The sequence below is a fragment of the Rhincodon typus genome, chromosome 5, assembly GCF_021869965.1.
Source record: "Rhincodon typus isolate 14 chromosome 5, sRhiTyp1.1, whole genome shotgun sequence".
Taxonomy (NCBI): Eukaryota; Metazoa; Chordata; class Chondrichthyes; order Orectolobiformes; family Rhincodontidae; genus Rhincodon; species Rhincodon typus.
The window spans coordinates 19,615,561-19,635,951 of NC_063336.1; the positions used below are offsets into that span (position 1 = coordinate 19,615,561).

The window sequence follows — 20,391 nt, forward strand, 5'->3', positions numbered from 1 at the left end:
AGCCTTTCTGCTTCTATGATGCTGCTTGGCCTGCTGTGTTCATCCAGCTCTGCACCTTGTTGTCTTGGTTGTATTATAGTTCTCTTTGAAGCAGTTTTTGAGCAATTTTGAAATTGCCTAATACCTCATTTTATGATGACCTGTCAATCAGTTAATATTTAATCTGTACATCAAACTTTATGCCAGCCAATTTATCTATATTCTGTACTCCACTTTCCTGACTACTCTACAAGAATGGAAAGTCAGTTGGTGAAGGATAGTACTGATGCCAACCTGACATTTACTTAGACTGAAACATTACAGGTATATACCTCCTAACAAGAGCATACTAAACTTTCTGTCCCTTTATAGGTACTGAGATGTGACCCCAATTAGTGATATCCCTCTGTTTATGACAAAATACAAGTGAATCATAATTAACAAGCAGCTTATGGCTCTGTTCTTCTCAGAGGCAAGTCCTTGGAGGAGAAAGCTACTATGGCTCAGTCTCAAACAAGAGATTGTGTAATAGGACATACCAGAGTGATTTGTACCAACGAGAGAGAAGATGGGCCTGATTTTTGCTGTTTCATGACTTGCATTTGGTTATCATGTGTCAAGTTCAAAGAGATTTGGTTTCTAACCACAGGTGATCAACTTGGAAAATACCTTCCTGAACAAACTGGTTTAGAATTGAGCAGCACCAATAGCAAAGAGAATGAAAAGCCACAGAAAAGCCCCATCTCGACCAAGTCGAAGGAATCACCAGCACCAACAGAGAAGTCGTTTACGTGCTCCTTTGTAAGATGGGAGGAAGATGACTTACCAAGGTTATCTAGGAACTAAAAATACTTTTGATTTTCACTTTTTAAATTCGTACTTGACTTTCAGTTTTAGATTTGTCCGTATTCCAATTCCAGTATTGGCCTGTACATGGATGAAATGTTATTTATCTATTTAAATCTGGGCATGGTAGCATAGTGGTTTTGTTACTGGTCTAATAATCCAGACATGAGATCAAATCTTAACATACCCACTGGAAAATTCAAATTCAGCTACATAAAATAAATGGTATTAGTAGTGGGAACTAATTAGGTCTGTTGCTGTGACTTCCACTCGCTTCCCACTCCCCAATTTATTTTATTTATTTTTCCATTCTACAAACCCATCCATAGCATTGTCCAGCTATCCGTAGCTGTTGTTCTGACTCCGTGCTTCCACTTTTCACTCTTCCATTCTCTGCACAGGCCTACTTTTCTCGTTGCTCAATGTTTAAATGCCAGTGCTTTCAGCCATCGTGGCCCTGTATGCAAAAGTTCTCTTGCGTTTCTGCTCTCATTTTAATTTCTCCTCATGTTTTAATACCTAGTTCTTACAATGGTATGTTTCATGTCTTTGAGCACCTATCCAATTTTTCTAATTCTTTAATGGCACTTCTATTCCAGTCCTTCTATTTGTACCCAGATTTTCTTTTAAATGAAACCATAAGTTTCTTTGCTATGCTAAAGACATTTTACTGATGCAATTTAACCAAGAACTGTTTGGCGTTTGACTTTTTGTCACTTTGGAGGATACTGTTCAAGATCTAACTCTCTTTTATTTCAAGAAAATTATCTTCTGTAATCTATAACTTTTTTTCTTCAGTCTGTGCTCAGAAACTGATTGCTAAACATTTAGTTGAGTTGCTATACCAAGCCAGCAGTGGGAGATCCGTAAAATTTTGTCAGTAAGCAACTTGATCAGGAATTTTGTCAATACAACAATCTACAGTTTATGGGAACATATCAACAGGAGTAGGTCATTCAGCCCCCAGAGCCTGATCAGCCATTCACTATAACTGTGGATTATGGATGCCTTTTACACACCGTATCCCCATAAACCCTGTATGTCATTGGTAGAGATGGTAGATTTTTGATTACCATAAATGTACTCGTAGACTGAGTTTCTACACACTCTGAGGTAAAGAATTCCAAATATTTTCAACCCTCTAAATAAAAGTTATTCCTACTTGTCTCAACCCTAAGTGGCATCCCATTATTTTTAAGTTGTGGCCCGTGGCCCTTGGCCCTAGATTCCCTAACTAGGAGTAATACCTCCAACTAGCCTGTCTATTCCTTTTAGTATTTTGTAAGTTTCAATGAGATCACCACCTCTGGTTTTCCCATTCTCACTTCATAGGACAGTCCAGCCTTCCCAGGAGGAAATCTGATGAATCTTCATTATACTCTCTCTATGGTAATAATATCTTTCCTGAGATAGAGACTATAACTGCACAGTATTCCAGGCGCAACCTAACCAAGCTCCTGTACAATTAATACAAGACTTCACTACTCCTCTACTCAGATCCTTTTGCAAAAAGATGAACGTTCCATTAGCCTCCCGAATAGCTTGCCACACCTTCATGATTGTCTTCAGTGATTCATTGACCAGACACCCGGGTCTTGTACGTCTACGCTTTCCAATCTGTTTACATTTAAGAAATACTCTACACATCTGCTCCTCCTACCAAAGTGGATAACCTCTCATTTTTCCACATTATATTCCATCTGCATAGAAATGTAGAAACTTAAAAAATAGGAGGAGGAGATCATCCGGCCCTTTTGAGCCTGCTCCACCATTCATCACGATTATTGTTGAATGTCTAACTCTCTCAATAGCTTCATCCTGCTTTCTCCTTATAACCTTGGATCCCATGTGCCCCAAGTGCTATACCTGGCCACCTTTTGAATACATTCAATGTTTTGGCATTACCTACTTCCTGTGGTAATGAATTCCACAGGCTCACCACTCTTTGGGTGAAGAAATGTCTCCTGATCTCCATCCTAAATGGTCTACCCCAAATCCTCGTACTGTGACCTCTGGTTCTGGACACACCTACCATCAGGAATATCCTCCCTGCATCCACCCTGTTTAGTCCTGTTAGAATTTTATAAGTCTCTACGAGATTTCCCCCCTCGGCCTCATTCGTGCGAACTCCAGTGAAAAATAGTCCTAACCTAGTCAATCCCTCCTCGTATGTCGGTCCCACCATCCCCAGCATCAGCCTGATAAACCTTTGTTGTGCTCTCTTGAGAGCAAGAGCATTCTTCCTCAGAAAGGAGACCTAAACTACACACAGTATTCTACGTGTCGCCTCACCAAGGCCCTGTATAACTGCAACAACACATCCCTGCTCCTGTACTCAACCTCTCACAATGAAGGCCAACATACTGTTTGCTTTCTTTACCGCCTGCTGTACCTGCATGCTTACCTTCAGCGACTGGTGCACAAGGGCGGCCAGGTCCTGCTGCACACTCCCCTCTCCTAATTTGTAGCCATTCAGGTAGTCATCTGCCTTCTGTATTTTGCTTTTAAAGTGAATAACCTCGCATGTATCCAAATTATACTGCATCTGCCATTGATTTGCCCACTTACCCAACCTGGCCAGATCATGCTGAAGAATCTCTGCATCCTTGTCACAGTTCAATTGCCCACCCAATTTGGTATCATCTGCAAACTGAGATATTACAATTTGTTTCTTCATCCAAATCATTAATATATATTTGTTTGACATTAATTTGACATTAAAACATTAATATATATCCACACTGTAATGAATACAGCATGGAAACAGACCCTTCAGTCTGACTATTCCATGCTGCCAAAGCTCCCAAGCTAGACTACTCCTACTTGCCTGCATTTGCCCCATATCCCTCCAAATCTTTCCTATTCATGTATTTATTCAAATCTCTTTTAAATGTTGTAACTGTACCTACATTCAATACTTGCTCTGGCAGTTCATTCCACACATGAACCACTTTGTGCTTTTCAAAAAAAAAAAAGTTGTCCCTCGTGTCCTTTTAAAAGCTTCCTCCTCTCACCTTAAAAATATGCCCACGAGCTTTGAGCTCACCCACTCTACGGAAAAGACCCTTGCTATTCACCTTATCTATTCTCCTCATTATTTTATAAACCTCTATAAAGTCACCCCTCAACCAGTACCTATTTCCAGTGAAAAAAAGTCTCAGCCTATTCAGTCTATTTTTATAACTCAAACCCCCTATTTCTGGCAACATCCTGGTAAATTTTTTCTGAACCCTCTCCAATTTAATAATATCCTTCGAGACAACCAGAACTGTTCACAATATTCCAGAAGAGGTCTCACCAATGTCCTGTACAACTTCAACATGATGTCCCAACTCCTATACTCAAAGTTCTGAGCAATGAAGGCGTTAATTGTATAAGTCCTGCCCTTGTTTGTTTTTTTTTGTGTTTTTGCATCTTGAAATGTATTGTTGTAAGTCATGCAATAAGTCTTTAAAGACTGTCCATTATCTCTGTGCAGTCACGCCTTTTTAACGTATTTTCTCAGTCAACGTCAGCTAATTTGTGCCTCATGCCTTCATAATTTCCTTTTCACATTTAACATCCTTGCTTGAGATTGAACTACCTCAGTTTCAAACATAATGTAAAATTCTATTGCATTGTGGCCACTCATCCCTGAGCATTCCTTTTCAATAAGTTTGTTGATTAACCCTTTTTCATTATGTCATACTGGATCTAAAATGGCATATCCTCAAGTTAGCTTCTTAATATATTGCTATAAAAAGAAATTTGTAATACTCCAGAAGTTTGTCCTCCATTGCTTTAATGTTCAGTTGGTTTATCTAGTCTTCGTGCAGATTGAAATCCTCTATGGTAAATGTGGTGTTCATGCCACATGCTTCTCTCACCTGATTGATACCAGATCCCCCCACACCCACCACTCTTTGGCCTATAAGACCATCTTTTGCTGTTTCAAGTTCCATCCAAACAGATTCCACACATTGTTCTTCTGATCTAAGATCTTCCCTTACTGAAGTGCTGATCCCATCCTTTATTATCAGAACAACTTCACCTCTTTCTCCTCGCTTTTTTTCTCTGTCCTTCCTCGTTCAGTTTCTAATCCTGGTCACCATACAGCCGTGTTTCTGTAATAGCTATGTATCCCTATTTGTGCTTTGAGGTCACACATCTTTGTTGTGAATGTTGTGTGCGTTCAGGTGGAGGGCCCTTAAATTTGTCTTTTTGGCATCATTTCTCTTTTGAAGCATAGTCAATACTCTTCTGTTTCTCCTTTCTACTCATCTCACTAGCATCTTTTTGGCTTTCCGTTACCAACTTTTGGTTTCTTCCAATTTGGGTTACCCTTCAGGTTCCTACCCTCCTGACAAACTAGTTTAAATTTGCACCAAATGCAAATCTCCCTGCAAAGGTATTGGTTGCAGTTTCGTTAAGTGTAACCCATCTTTGTATAGGTCCCACCTTCCCCAGGACTGGTCCCAATTTCTCAAAACTCCTCCCTCTTACACCAGTTCTCCAGTATGTTTGACCCTGCCAGATTGGAGGCGCCAATCATCCTGGAGTCATGTTTACTGCCACAAAAAACTTGTCTAATTGCTGACTATGGAACTCAATATAACCATTGTTCGTTCATTCATTCATTCTTTTTCGCTTGTTTTGATTTTGGTTTTTAATGCACTGAAGATTGGTAGGCAAATGGTGATCCAGCATTTGACTGGATAGAGTTTACAATTTGACACAATTGCAGAATATAGAAAGTGGTATTTGAGGCAGAATGTGGAACAGCACCCAATTTAATGACATCGGGTGAATTATTCAGCACCCAAGAAAGAATGGATATTTGAAAAGATTCCTATCCAATTGTTATTAGGGCATGTATGGTTTGGAGTACCTAAAAGCATCTAGGGATGAGAAGTACTGTTCCTAATTGTTCTTATTATTTGATTTTTCACCATTTCTCTTCCCCCCCACCCCGTTCAGATATGCTCAGTAACTTGAGCAGAACTAGTGATTATATGTTAACAGTGCCTGTAAGAGACTTGGACTGAAGGATATATACAGTGATAAGGGAAAACCTGTCATATTTTTAAAAAAGCACCAAGCTAGTTGCAAAATTTAAAATCAAATCAACAGAGCGCTTGGTGGAAAAATAACTTCTTCCTGATCTAGGGTTGATGAAATTTGTATGTTCAGTATGAACACCGTTATACTGTTCTGGTCAATGTTTTTATGTTGCATCATATTTCGTGTTGGCCTGGTTATGACGTTCCTGCTATCTTTTTCCGTCCTGTTTCTAAAGCTCGGGGAAATTGGAAATAGTTGCTATGAAACTGTACTCATCGAAAGCCTATTTCCACTGATATTTTTACAGGACATTAGTCAGTTTTAACTAGAGCTTTCCTTGTAATTTTGACTATTCTAATATTGCGTTTGAAATACACCAAGTTTTGTCCAAGTTATCTAGTTCCATGCTGTGACTCCACACTGGATTTCTACATGTCTGTATACTGTGATTTGTAGCTGTTTCTGTTTAAAGATACAGCTTTCAATAATTCCAGAGTATAAGATTGATATAGTTTTATTGAATAAACATTGAAATATTCTAATTTTTGCAAAGCGTTAATAACTTTTTGTTATGTTGCAGTTCTTTAGTTCTTCAGGATATTGATCGGCAGAGCACTTGTGAGCTTGAAGTGGATGCCGTTGCAGCTGATATATTAAATCGTTCAGAAGTCGAAGGTATTTTTTAAAATTCTGAGACTAATGTTAGTACACTTTCTAGCATTCTTCTAGGCTACTCTCCAGCTGTTTATGTGTGATGTGTGAGAGTCATTGGCTAGGCCAGCATTTAGAATCACGGAATTGTAGAATCCCTGCAATGCAGAGAAAAGCTATTCGGCCCATTGAGTCTGCATCAACCCTCTGAAGACCATCCCACCAAATCCACCAGCCTTGTTGTGTTGCTGCAATGTATTTTGTAGATGCAAGTGGACAGAATTCCATCACATAACTGACCTGTCTTATAGAATGTGGACAGGTAAGTTACCACAGAATTTCCAGTTTCTGATCAGCTTTCTTAGCTGTAGTTTGTATATGGCTGGTCTAATTGGAGGCAACAGCCGAGTGGTATTATCGCTGGACTGTTAATCCAGAGAACAGCGTAATGTTCTGGGCTGGACATTTGACTAGGTCTTGCTGCATATGGACTTGACTGTTTCAGTATCTGAGAATTTGCAAATGGTGCTAAACATTGTGCAATCATTAGTGAACAACTTCAACAACCTGACTTCATCTTGGAGATAATGTTATTGATGAAGCTCCTGAAAATGTTTGGCCTACCTGAGGAACTCCAGCAGTGATGTCTGGGACTGACCTTCAATCCTTCAATCACAACAATCATCTCCCTTTTGTTCTAAATATGACAGCAACCAGTCGAGAGTTTTGCCCCTGTTTCCCACTGACTCCAGTTTTGCTATGGCTTCTTGATGCTGTACTTGGTCAAATGTTGCCTTGATGTCAAAATCAGCCCCTCTGAAGCTGAACTCTCAGTCAAGGGCTAAGTGACTCTGACCGAACCCAAACTGCGCGCCAGTGAACAGATTATTCATTTGCAAGTACTGCTTAACAATGCTGTCGTCAATCCGCTCATCTCTTTGAGAGTAGACTGATGGGGTGGAAATCATGTTTGAATTTGTCCTGCATTTTGTGGGCAGGACATACTTGGCCAATTTTCCATGTTGTCAGTAATGTGTCACGTTAAGGATTTCAAGTGCTTTATTTAATTCTTAAGTTGAATACATACATGTTTCAATTTGAACCAAGCATCTGTTGTAATTTTAGAACTGGGGTCCAGCTGGTGGCTTTGGAACAGGAGTGTTGACCATTTTTCTTTTTATTTTTTATTTTAGCTCAGATTGGCAGAAACCCTGGATTGCAGGCCATCTGGGACGATGAGAAACAGCGCCGTCGTGAGAACAATATGTCCTCTCAGATTGAGTCACCTGATTCACAAGGTAATTGCAATGTCTTACAATAGTACAACTTTCTTTAACTTGTATTGATATATAAAGGTGTGGATGGTGAGGAATTTGTTAAATGTGTTCAAGAAAATTTTCTTAACATTTATATGTTCCTACTAGAGAAGGAGAAAAACTTGACTTTCTGTTGGGAAACAAGGCAAATGACTGAGACTAGAAATCTATTAGTTTTAAAATAGCTATGGAAAAAGATAAGCCTTCCATTAAAGTTAAAGTTCTTACTTGGAGTAAGGCAAATTTTAATAGTATGAAACAAAAACTTTCAAAAGTTGATTTAGAGTAGACCCTTTGCAGGATAAGGGACAAATGACAAGTGGGACCCTTTCAAAAATATGATAATGAGAGTTCAGAGGCATAATGTTCCTGTTAGAGTGAAAGGTAAGGCTGGTATGATTAGGGAACAATGGATAAATAAAGATGTTGAGGTTCTAGTCAAGAATAAAAATGAATCATATATTAGATATAGACAACTGGGTTCAAATAAGTCTCTTGAAGAGTATAAAGAGTGTCGGGGTGCTTTTGAGAGGGAAGTCAGGAAGCCAAGGAGAGGATATGAGAGCGTCTTGGTAGATGAGGTTAAGGATAATCTATAGAGGTTCTACAAGTACATTATGAGCAAAAGACCAACTAGTGAGAATTTTTAAAGATCAATGAGGTTATTTTTGTTTTGAACTTCAGGAGATGGCAGAGCTATTAAATGAATATTTAAGTGAAAATTCACATCAGTTGTTACGTGGAGAAAGAAATAGAGGCTAGAGAATTCAAAATAAATATTTTGATGTTTTGAAAACAGTTCATGTTACAGAAGAGAAATGCTGGAGGCCTTAGAAAATATAAAGGTGGATAAATCTCCAGGACCCGATCAAGTGTATCCCAGGATGTTGTGGGAGGTTAGGGAGGAAATTGCAGGGCCCAAATCAGAAATATTTATATAATCTATAACCACAAGTGAGATGCTGGAGGACTGGAGGGTGGCTGATGTGCCTTTTATTTAAGAAAGGCTGTAAGTAGAAACCTGGGAACTATAGACCTGGGAGTCTGATAATGGTGGATAAATTGTTAGTGGTGATTTAATTGCATTTGGAGAGGCAGGGAATGATTAGGGATAGCATCATTTTGTGCGAGGGAAATTGTGTGTCTCAGACTCTGAGTATTTTGAGGAAGTAACCAAAAAGATTGAGGGCAGAGCGGTAAATGTTGTTTACTTGGATTTCAGTAAAGCTTTTGATAAGATTCCACAAGGTAGCTTGCTAATTGGATACAAAATTGGCTGCACGGTGGGAGACAGAGGGTGGAGGTGGAGGGTTGTTTTGAAGACTAGATGCCTGCAACCACAGTGTTCCACAGGGATTGGTACTGGGTCCACTTTTGTTTGTCATTGGTATAAGTGATTTGAATGAGAATACAGGACACATCGTTAGTAAGTTTGGGGATGACACCAAAATTGGTGGTTTGGTGGACAATGAAGAAGGTTATCTAAGATTACAAAGTGGGGTATAGATAAGGTGAATAGCAAAGGTCTTTTCCCTAAGCTGGGGGAGTTCAAAACTAGGGGGCATGTTTATAAGGTGAGAAGGGAGAGAGTTAGAAAGGACATGAGGGGCAACTTTTTTTACAGAATAGTTAGTGTCTGGAATGAACTGTCAGACCAAGTGGTAGATGCATGTGCAGTTACAATGTTCAAAAGACATTTGGATAAGTACATGAATAGGAAAGGAGGGGTATGGGCCAAACTGTACGCAGGTGTGATCAGTTTAGTTTGGGAACATGGTCAGTGTGGACTAGTTTCCGTGCCATATGAGTATGACTCTAAATGTCAGAATAAGGTAATCACATGGGTACTCTGTAAATCAATCTCTAATATAAATAACGAGCAAACCCCAAAAACGTAAGAACATAAATGTATCTCGTCCATGTCCAAACCTGTCACTTCTCCCTCTGAACTCTTCTGCCTGTGTTGCTGCAGAAAAGAGGAGTTGGGTTGTCACTGGAAAAATAAGTTGTGTAGATCAGCTAGCATGGAATGACTAGTGAGGAATCAAGATCTTATGATTTAAGATGAGCATCTGATTTCCCTGAAAGTCAGTTTATTAACAATTCTCATCATGAACAATAACTCGAGCACAGTAATGAGTTGTTACAATAAAAACAAAGAACTGAAGATTCTGGAAGTCTGAAACACCAATGGAAGGTAACAATCTGATGAAGAATCACTGCTTTACAGATGCCACTAGACCTGATTTCCTCCCGTACTTTCTGAATGAGTTGATACATCAACTTGCATAAATAAATTGCCTGTGACAGAGTAAAACAGTCAAAAAACTTCACAGGAACATTATCAAACTAAAAGTTGACACAGTCACATGAGGTGATATTTCGGAGAATGACAAAAAGCTTTGGTGGAAAGAGTAAGATTGCCAAGTCTGCTTGGATACCTTCCTGGAGGTTTCATCACAGACATCCCACCAGCAAACATCCTGCCCAGTCCAAAACCTTTCTTCTTTCATCTCTATTTTTACAACTAATAAACTATATTGCTCAAAGAAACTGAAAGGATCCACAATTTTTAAAAATAGCTTATCTCCTGGGTTTTCATCACATCAGTGTCCAGGAGGTTAAATATTAATTCCTAAATATTCGAGGACAACCCTGGAAAGTTAACAAACCCTACAAGAGAGGTTGGTTCTTAGGCACACCTTAATGAAGCAAAGAGAAGTTAATGCAGTGATTTGGGAATAAATTGTACAGCTGGCAGGCAGCTGAGAAGCTAACCATCAGTCGAACAATTAAAATCGAATGCACACGTGATCAGAATTAGAGAGGTACTGATGAGGTTTATACATGAAAGAAGTTAGAGATAAGGGCAAGGACATTGAAAAACTTGGGAACATGATTAAAATTGAACATCAAGGCACTGTGTGAATGGGAACCAGAATCAGTCAAAGAATACAAAGGTAGTGGATGAGCCAGACTTGTTGTAGGTTAGGGCATAGCCAGCAGAGTCTAAGATAACCTCAGGTTTGCAGAGGGTGGATGATAAGAGCTTTTCCAGTGTGCATTAGAATAGTCAAATGTAGAAATGGTCAACCTTCTTTCCTGTTCATGATGTGGTATGAGTAGTCTACTGAAAGTATTCCAACTCGGTTGAAGGTTTCTCTAAATAAATAGAGGATTTTGGCAAGAGGTTTACATAATACATTGATATCATCTTCTTGAAAGCACTGGCTGTTGTGTTAGTCTTCCTTTTTATTGGCCAAAGCTTTTTACAGCCCATGTTGCAGCCAGCTTGAACTTTAGATCCCCTAGCATGATCTCAGTGTAGCAATATTACTTCACAGTAATGGTGTGACCTTCTCCTGTTAACATTAATTACACCTTTCCAGTCCCAGGACACTACCTGTATCATCATTCAGCTGTTCCCAGGGAAGCAGTCTTTCCATCTAGGCCCGGGTTAGGAAGCTGATATATTTGGGTTATACCAAGTTGAGGTGAATTATCTTTGGGCAGGCTTTTGAGCACAGACCTGAGTCTTCTGTTGTTTGGAATTGATCCTTCTTGACTGCTTGTGGATCCCAGGGTAAAATTTGACTTGGATAGTATTGCATCCAACTGGTATATAAATTGGTAGCAATAGCATATAGCTAGTTAACATTCCTGCTTAAAAGTTAACACCATTTCTGTTAGAAAATTCCCCTCTTGGCAAATGAACTAAAACCTGAATTTTTTTTCTCCATTTTAAATTTCTTAAGGTGAAAGTTGAAATCGTCTGTACCTATTAAAAAGACTGGAAATACCACGATCAGTTCAAAGGTTATTGATGCACTGAGCTGTTAATCATTCTTAAATAAATTAGGAAACCAAGCTATAGAATGTTTATAGTTATCGAGATTTAAACAATTGACAAGTGAGGCTCCAACTTAATAGTCTGGAGAAACATTTCTCTGTTTTGAAAGCTGAATTTTTCCTTGAAATTATGAGCTAAATCTTTTACTTTTATTTTCTTCCTTCTAAGATGTTTCATTCCACACTGGTCACAAACATTGCTTTTCAATTTTTGTATGTATTCCCTGATAAAAAGGGTGTCTTGGTTTATGTTGAAAGGCCTTCAGGTCTTGTAGTGCTGGAATTTGGATCCTGTGAAGGATTGTAGGCCAACTTCCTGTGGAGTCTATCAAATTTGAAGTTTTGCACCTTTCTGCATCAATATTGGAACTTCTGCTTACACTCTTGAATAGAGAAACTTTGTTATGACCTGATGAATAATAAAGTTCCATTGACTGAGCATCGATGACCCAGACTAAGTTAATGCAGTCACTTGGAAGAAAAACCTATTTTAAGGATAGTCCCAAATAACAGGCTTCAGGAGAGAGTGGTGAAGTGATAGATCCCTACTGTAGAAAGTTGTTGAGATGATTAATGTAGAAATGTGTAACGAGAGGCTAGATCAGTGTGCAAGAGCCAATGGAATTCTGGTTGACTGTTAAATCTGGAAAAATGGGAGGAGGCTCAAATGGAATATAAATGCCAGCATGGACTAGTTTGCTTGGATTTCCTATACATATAGTGGATATTGTGTCTCGAAAACATAAAACAGTCAACTGCAAGTTCTAGATTCCCTCCCCAACTGATACTTCAATGCAACAGGTTTGTTCCTGTAAGCACTTTTCTTTTCATTCACACACAGACCTGGCAGAACTAAAAATATACTGTGCCCATTACCATCCATGACAGTTGAGGGGCTTGGTCATTTTTCTGCGAAACAAATCTCCTCTTTTTTCAAATATTCTCTTATTTCATGTTTTTTTTTTGCATTCTTTTGGATAAGCACCTAATAGCTTGATCTTTCTATGTGAAAAGTAAACACGAAATAGTTATAGAAATGCTTAAAGCTGCTCGAATGTTAACCTAAATGAAGTGAAGAAATATTCGATGTTAGAAGTTATACACTTAAACCCATGGTACAGAAAGGGAGAAATGAGTAATCTTAATGTCAAAAAGTATTTGATTTTGTGATTTTCTTCATTTGTAATGCCTCCCTGACGTGATCTGCATAGATCCAATGTTCTTTTGCAGTATCCTAAATACCATTTTATATCTGAAGACTCTAAATCTAGACCATGCAGTACTTTCATTGTAGTTTAACTTGGGTTGCAAGTACAAAATCTAGTGGCTCAGATCCCCAGTATAAGTTATTTGACACTCACTTTGTTACCTAAAGCGAAACATTCTTATAATGGGTTTCGTGCTGTTATTTGTAGACCGTGGATCCGTACATCTTACAGAGAATGAAAGGATCTTTCAGCGCAGAATAAAGGAGATTCTATGGCAAAATAACTATTCAGTGTAAGTAGATTCCCATTTCATTTTATTGAGTATGTACATATACCTTTTATCTGTTATTTTGATAAACGTTTTAAAAACGTGCCTTTTGCTGTTTTAAACAAGTTTTCTATCACAATCCATGGAGGAGAATGAAGAGTTTGAAACACTCCCTTCTAATTTGACCTTGCATATGGATACATCATCTCCTGACGGCCTTTCCTGTACACCTGCCAATCTGGTTGAAATACACAACGATGAAAACAGTAAGGAATGTTGTTTTTGAGCTGCCATTTATTGTAATTTTTTTTGATTTACCTGATATTGCAGACTCGAGCAAGCAAATTTTGTAGTTTTCAAATTAAAGAGTGTAGATTAGAGGGATGCAGTTGCCTAATGATAATGTCAATGGACTGATAATCCAGAACCCCACGCTAACGTTCTGGGACATGCTTTTGAATCCCAAGACACCGTGGCAGATGGTGAAATAAACTAATTAAATAAATTCTGCAATTAAAAACTAGTCTAATGTTAATCGTATAACCATTGTTAATTATCATAAAAATAAATGCTGGCTCACACCTCCCAAGCATACGCCATTCACACACAAAACACACATGCGCATATACCTGCCTGTACTGCTAGTGACTTAAATCCATTCTGCTATGTTGATTACGCTTATTTGCGCACTGCCATGTATTTCCCTGACAAAGCGTTTCGCAAAATGTGCACACGCAGATCTTTCTGCATGCACAATGTGAACCTTGAAGGAGACACAGACATTACAATGTCACTAATATCATTTAAGGAAAGGAAATGTGCCCTCCTTATCCGCGCTGGCCTCCACATTACTCTGGACCCACAGCAATGAGGTTGACTCTTAACTGCCCTCTGAAATGATCTAATCATGCATTCAATTCAAGGGATAGGCTAAAAATGCTGGTAACATCCTATTTTTAAAAACATTTAAAAATGTCAGTAATAGTGTCAATAGTGTTATAACCCCAGGTCAGACTGCCAAAATTATGTAATGATCTGGCTAGGGACCAGTAACCTTTTTTTAAAGTTGACAAGTAGGTCCCAGCTACTTACTAAGCAAATAAAACAACAAGATTCCAAAATCTTTGTTTTAATACTCTCAAAAGCTAAACCATCAATCACTCTCTCGACAATGCTCACGTTCTGTTGGTTCACTTTCCATTCCTGGGTCTGTGCTCCTTTGGCTTCTAGAAACTGTGCAGTGTGAACACCTACTTGCCCTGCTGCACAAAGTGAGTACTGCTTGTGAGCTTCCTTTACCCCGACCCTCAACTGCACTGAACTACTAATGACACATAGCATCCTCTAAGCCCCGACAGCTCCCTGGGCTTTTCCGAGCCCTAAGCTCACACTTAGCTATACTTCCTAGTTCTCTGGAGTCCAAACAGCACAGAAGCTGCTATAGTAGCACCTTTTTCGGATGTATTTGCTTTTTCCAGCTCCTAAGTGCCTTACTGACTAGCAGTCCAGAGCTAACAACCTTCTATCTCCGTACAACTGACTAAACTGACTGTTCAGTAACACTTGAACCGTGCTAACTGACCAGTGAAAACCTCACAATAAACCTTGCTGTTATTCAAATGCAGTATTGAATGTAACTAATATTCTGGCCCATTCAAATATAGCAGCTTCTTGGAACACTGCTCCTTGAATGTTGCCCCCTTCACATGGCACAAATTGTATACAACAAAATTCTTTTCATCACCAGTGGGGAATCATGCTTGTTATTGCTGCTGGGAAATCGTGAAACATTTTGAGAACAAAGCTTTCTGTCCTCACACTCTCTGTATTTTAACGCTAAGGGTTTGATTTTGAACAGTTGCTGTAAATGACTCCCCTTTTCCGGTCTGGTTATGACTAAACTAGGGAGGAGAGATTCTAAACATTTTGTAAGATAGCTTTCTGAATATTGACTTTGCGATTGCTTGACTGCAACATATGCACTGCCTCTTAGAATAGGCTTAGTTAATAACTAACTTCAGTTTATTGGAAATATGGAAAATTTTAATGCTTACTGAAAACTGAAAGTTGTTCAAGTTTTTTCCTCCTATAATAACCAACACAGCTGCACAATGTTAAGAGCTTAGAAATCGAAGGTTTTTGAATCAGGTTACCTTAATTCAAATCTTTAGTGCAAAAATGGTTTGAAATTGCAAAGAACAAATCTATTATAAAAAATAGATTTATTAGTTCACCTTTTATTCTTTAATGATATGTGGACATTGCTGGCAAGGTCAGCATTTATTGCCCATCTCTCATTGCCCTTGTATTGGGTGGTGGTGTGCCGGCCATTTCAGAGAGCACTTAAGAGTCAGCCATATTGCTGTGGGTCCTGAAGACCAAATTGGATAAGAAGAATGGCTTTCCTTGCCTAAAGTAAAATTTAGATTAGGGAGCCAGATGGGCTTTTATGACATTGATGGTAGTTGACATGGTTCCAATTACTGAGATTGGCTTTCAATTTTGGATAAGTTAATTGAGTTGTAATCCATCAGTTGCTATGGTGCGTTTTGAATCCATGAGCCCAGGGCATTAACCTGGGCCTCTGGATCACTAGATCAGTGATGTTACCATTTATGCCATCTCCCATAAATCTTTAAGTGGACTACAGTCATTTTCCTTCCTTCCCAAAAAGGGGTGAGTCAAGGAAATGCAGAGACTGAAGAAGCGGTAGTTGATGAAGAAACCATTTTAAACATAATGGAGAGCAGTCAGACGTTCTATCCCTCATCGCAAAGGTTAATTCATTCTCCAATTCTCAGTGAGTATGTCGGGTTCAACATCCTTTTGGTGCCGTTGAAGTATTTTGACAAAATTGAAATTCATTGTGTACCTTCATCATAGGTTTTTATCAGAAGTTAATGCACTGATTATTATAGACTCTTGGCTAATAGGTCCTCTAAATTTTTCAATTTAAAACTACAGTTCCACTCCATGAACAGTTGAAATGGACAAAAGGAAGGAGGCACAATGCTGCTCTGTACCTTGCCCACCAAGCCAAGACCCCACTGCCCTTGCACATACCTATGTATTTTTCTAATTGTCTTCCTATCTTGTCCTATCTGACTTTTCGTCGCCTTAAGATCAACCTCACCTTGACCTCATTCCCAATCAACTGCTGACTACCCAAGTTCTTTTCTGGATTCATGTGATAACCATAATTGTAATTGATTCCTCTTCTCAGATAGATATTGTACCCCATCTTCTCAAAACTGTTGTCATTACAACCTTTCTAAACCATCCCTCATGTCTTCAAGATTATTTTCCCCTCACTTTTTTTTTTCCCATTTCAGACTTCCAAATGTGACCTCTTACCCAGAATTCAGTGTATGAATCTCCCCATTCCCATTTCCATCTCTGCTGTACTTTGTCAAGCACAATTGAGCTATGGTATGACTGGTGTGCTATTCTTCCTCTTGCCAAATTATTGTAACCTTTGTAACTCAAATTTAATGATCATGGTAAATTCCTTCTAATACATGAATGGAAAAATTCAGTCAAGTATTCTTCCAGACTTATTCACATGTGCCTTTCTCTTACCTGTCTTTATCGCCTGAACATGACTAGTCTTCTGTCACTCGTGCATAGGATGGGCCTCGTCTTGCATATTCTTTGCAGCAAAATCTACCCTCTACCTTAACCCCTCTGCTTTTCATCAGACCCAGTGCTGCCTTTCTAATATTTTTCTTTATTCATTCATGGAATGTAGGTGTCACTGGCCAAGCTGGCATTTATTGCCCATTCCTAATTGTGCAGGGAAGTTGGTATTGCGTTACCTTCTTGAATCACTTCAGTCCTTGAGACAGAGAAATCCAACATACCCACAGTGCTGTTGGGTAGCAAGTTGGAGGTTTTTGACCCGGCAACCGTGAACTAAGGAACAGTGGTATTGTTCCAAGTCAGCATGATATGTGGCTTTGAGGGGAACTTCTGGGTATTGGGGCTCCCATGCATATGCTGGCTTTGTCCTGAGTGGTGGAGATTGCAGGTTTGGAAGATGATGTCAAAAGAATCTTGGTGTGTTTCTGCTGTGCATTTTATAGTTTGGTTGGTAAAGGGAATAAATGTTCAAATTTGTGGGTTGGCTGCCAATCAAGTGGGCTGCTTTTGTCATGGATTGTGTTTAGCTACTTCAGTATTGTTGGAACTGCAAGTGGAAGCAAGTGGTAAGTATTCCATCCTATTCTTGTTGTGACTTATAGACGTTAGTAAGGTTTTGAGGCAGTGGGAGGTGAGTAACTTGATGTAGAATTCCTTGGCTCTAACTTGCTGTTGTAGCTGGTGGTTCAGTTGAGCTTTTGGCCAGTGGTAACTCCCAGTGTGCTTTTAGTTGGTGATTCAGCAATGTTGATGCTGTTGAATGTCAATGATTGGCTTGTCTCTAGTTGAAGCTTGACATGGTAGGCACCTGTGTGGTGCAAATGTTACTTGTTTATCAGACCAAGAGAAGTTCATGTCCATGTCTTGCTGCTTCCGTACCTGAGGAATTGCAAATGGTGCTGAGCATTGTACAGTCGTTGGTGAACATCCCCACTTCTGACCTTTGTAATGGAGCGAAGGTTATTGAAGCACCTGAAGATGGTTGGGCCTCAGGCAGTAACCTGAAGAACTCCAGCTGTGATCTCCTGGGACTGAGATAATTGACCTCTAACAACTGCAATCATCTTTCTTGATGTTACAACCGAGGCTGGATAAGTTACTAATATGACCAACTACTTACAAAAACAAAAATTGCTGGAAAAACTCAGCAGATCTGGCAGCATCTGTGGAGAGAAAGCACTGTAAATGTTTCAGGTCCTTTGACCCTGCTGAGTTTTTCCGGCATTTTCTGGTTTTATTTATGATTTCCAGCATGCACAATTCTTTCGTTTTTTTTAACCTATTATATGCTTAGGTTTATTCTAAATGTTAGGTAAATATATCCATCCACCAGGCTTCTTTATTACAAATAAAATTATTGATTTATCGTGAAACCCAAAGTTATTCTGGAAAGATGCAAATCTGATTAACACACAGATTGAAGTTGCAAAGTTTGATGTTTATTGTTCGAAATAACAACTGTGCGTGCACACCAATTAAAAGAAAGAAAAGCCTGCTCTGCATGCATTTATTTCCTGAAAAGAATCTGCTTTTCACCAATGATTGTTAGCTCTTGAAGGAAAATGAATAAAGGATGACGTGTTCAAGCTGGTTACCAGTCGGCATTCTGGCGCGTGTCGATGGGTGTCAGTGTGCTCTTCAAATGCAAAACAACAAACCAGCTCGGTGAGCCAACCAACCTCAACACCCACAACCCGAGGTACAGATCTACTCCAAAACCTTAGAGACCTATGGGCGCAACACGCTGAAATTGGCAAGAAAATGGGATGCAAAACAACAAACCTCAACATCAAATGCAGTTTATTAACAAATTGTTGAGATTTCAGAGACATTTTGAGGAGGCCAGTCTGGATCAGTGTTCCTGTTAACGCACTGGACCCTCCATAAAGTCTTTTCTCAGAAGGACAGCAGATACTTGGGAGTTTCTTTCTCTCATCCGGCTGCACCCCAACTGAACGTCAAACAATATCCAAAAATACAATGCTGACAAGTGTATGCTCTGTGAGTGATTTCCAATGAGCAAATCCAACTACATGTGTTTCTGCTATAATCTGTGTTTCATTAAGACAAATTGGCTGTAACGAGATTGAACAACGGACGCTGTTTGGATAACATGAACTTTCTACTGTATAGTACAGTGATTTTCTACAGCAATTTCCCTATAACACGATTTTCTATAGTGCAAGGATGCAACTGTCGTGTTATGGGAGAACTACCTGTAATTAACTTAAGCCATAAACTTATAAGAATTGTCTTGAAAGGTGGTTTGAGTCCTTTTAGTGACTCCTTTTCAAATAAAACAGTTGCGGTTTCTCTTCATTTTCTTTCAATTGAAACAGTGTCCATAATTCCTTAGATAAAAGTACTCAAGCAGGAATAATAATGAAATTCCTCAATGATAGATGTAAGTACAATCAGCAGAGTTTTCCACCTGATTCCCATTGAATCAAGTTTTAAGGGGGACCCTTGATGCTGTAATTAGTCAAATACTGCCCTAATGTCAAGAGCAGTCAATCTCACTTCCCCTCTGGAATTCAGCTTGTTTCTCCGTGATTGGACTAAGACTATAGTAATGTCAGTTACAGAACCCACACTGAGAATGAGTCAGCAGGATGTTCCTGACCATAGCACTGTCAGTGACACTTTCCATCACTTTTCTGATCATCAGTATACTGACGGAATGGTAGTTGACTGGGTTGTATATGTCCTGCTGGAAGTGGTCAGGGCAAACTGGAAAATTTTTCTCATTGCCACAAAGATGCAGTTGTTGGAACTGTACTAGAACAACTTAGCTAGGGCTGTGACTTGTTCTGGAGCACTTTTAGCAGTTTCTTTATATCACAAGTGTATTGAATTAGCTGAAGACTGGCCTGTGATGCTGGGTAGAGCAGGAGGGGGCTGAGATGGCTTTACACTTGCTCTTTTGGCTGAAAATTGTTGCAAATGCTTCAGCCGTGTCTCTTGCATTGATGCACTGGATTCCCCTATCGTCGAAGATGGCATTATTTGTGCAGTGTCCTCCTCCTCCTCCTCCTGTGCGTTGCTTCATTGTCCACCAACATTCATGACTGGATGTGGCAGGACTACAGTGTAGATCTGATGTTGTGGAATTGTTAGCCCTATCTATGACTTGGCTACTTGTGCTAGTTGGCAAGCCTAGTCCTATGTTGTAGCTTCACCAGCTGGACACATGATTTTTAGATATGCTTGATGCTGACCCTGGCATGCCCTCTTGCACTGTTAATTGAAGCAGGCTTGAGCTCTTAACTTGATGGTAATGGTGCGGTGGGGGAATATATCAGCTTGAGGTTGCAATTTGTATTTAAAAAGAATTCTCCTGTTACTGAAGGACCACAGCACCTCATGGATGCCCAGCCTGGTGATACTTGATCTGTTTGGAGTTTGTCCAATGTAGCGCGATATTATTGTCACACACATTGGTGGAGGATATCCTCAATGTGAATAAAAACCAAAAGAACTGTGGATGCTGTAAATCAGGAACACAAACAAAGTTGCTGGAAAAGCTCAGCAGGTCTGGCAGCATCTGGGGAGGAGAAAACAGAGTTAATGTTTCGGGTCCGGTGACCCTTCCTCA

At 39.4% G+C, this 20,391-nt stretch overlaps 1 protein-coding gene across 1 annotated transcript in view; it reads left to right on the plus strand.

Annotated features, from left to right (window-relative positions):
• LOC109917016 (DNA polymerase zeta catalytic subunit) overlaps positions 1-20,391 on the plus strand; it is a 170,426-nt gene that overhangs the window by 74,491 nt on the left and 75,544 nt on the right. The window contains exons 5-10 of the mRNA XM_048596685.1: positions 629-809; positions 6,446-6,540; positions 7,710-7,814; positions 13,097-13,181; positions 13,284-13,423; positions 15,832-15,957. Of these exons, the coding sequence (XP_048452642.1) occupies positions 629-809; positions 6,446-6,540; positions 7,710-7,814; positions 13,097-13,181; positions 13,284-13,423; positions 15,832-15,957 (732 nt within the window). The remainder of the gene's footprint in view (positions 1-628; positions 810-6,445; positions 6,541-7,709; positions 7,815-13,096; positions 13,182-13,283; positions 13,424-15,831; positions 15,958-20,391) is intronic.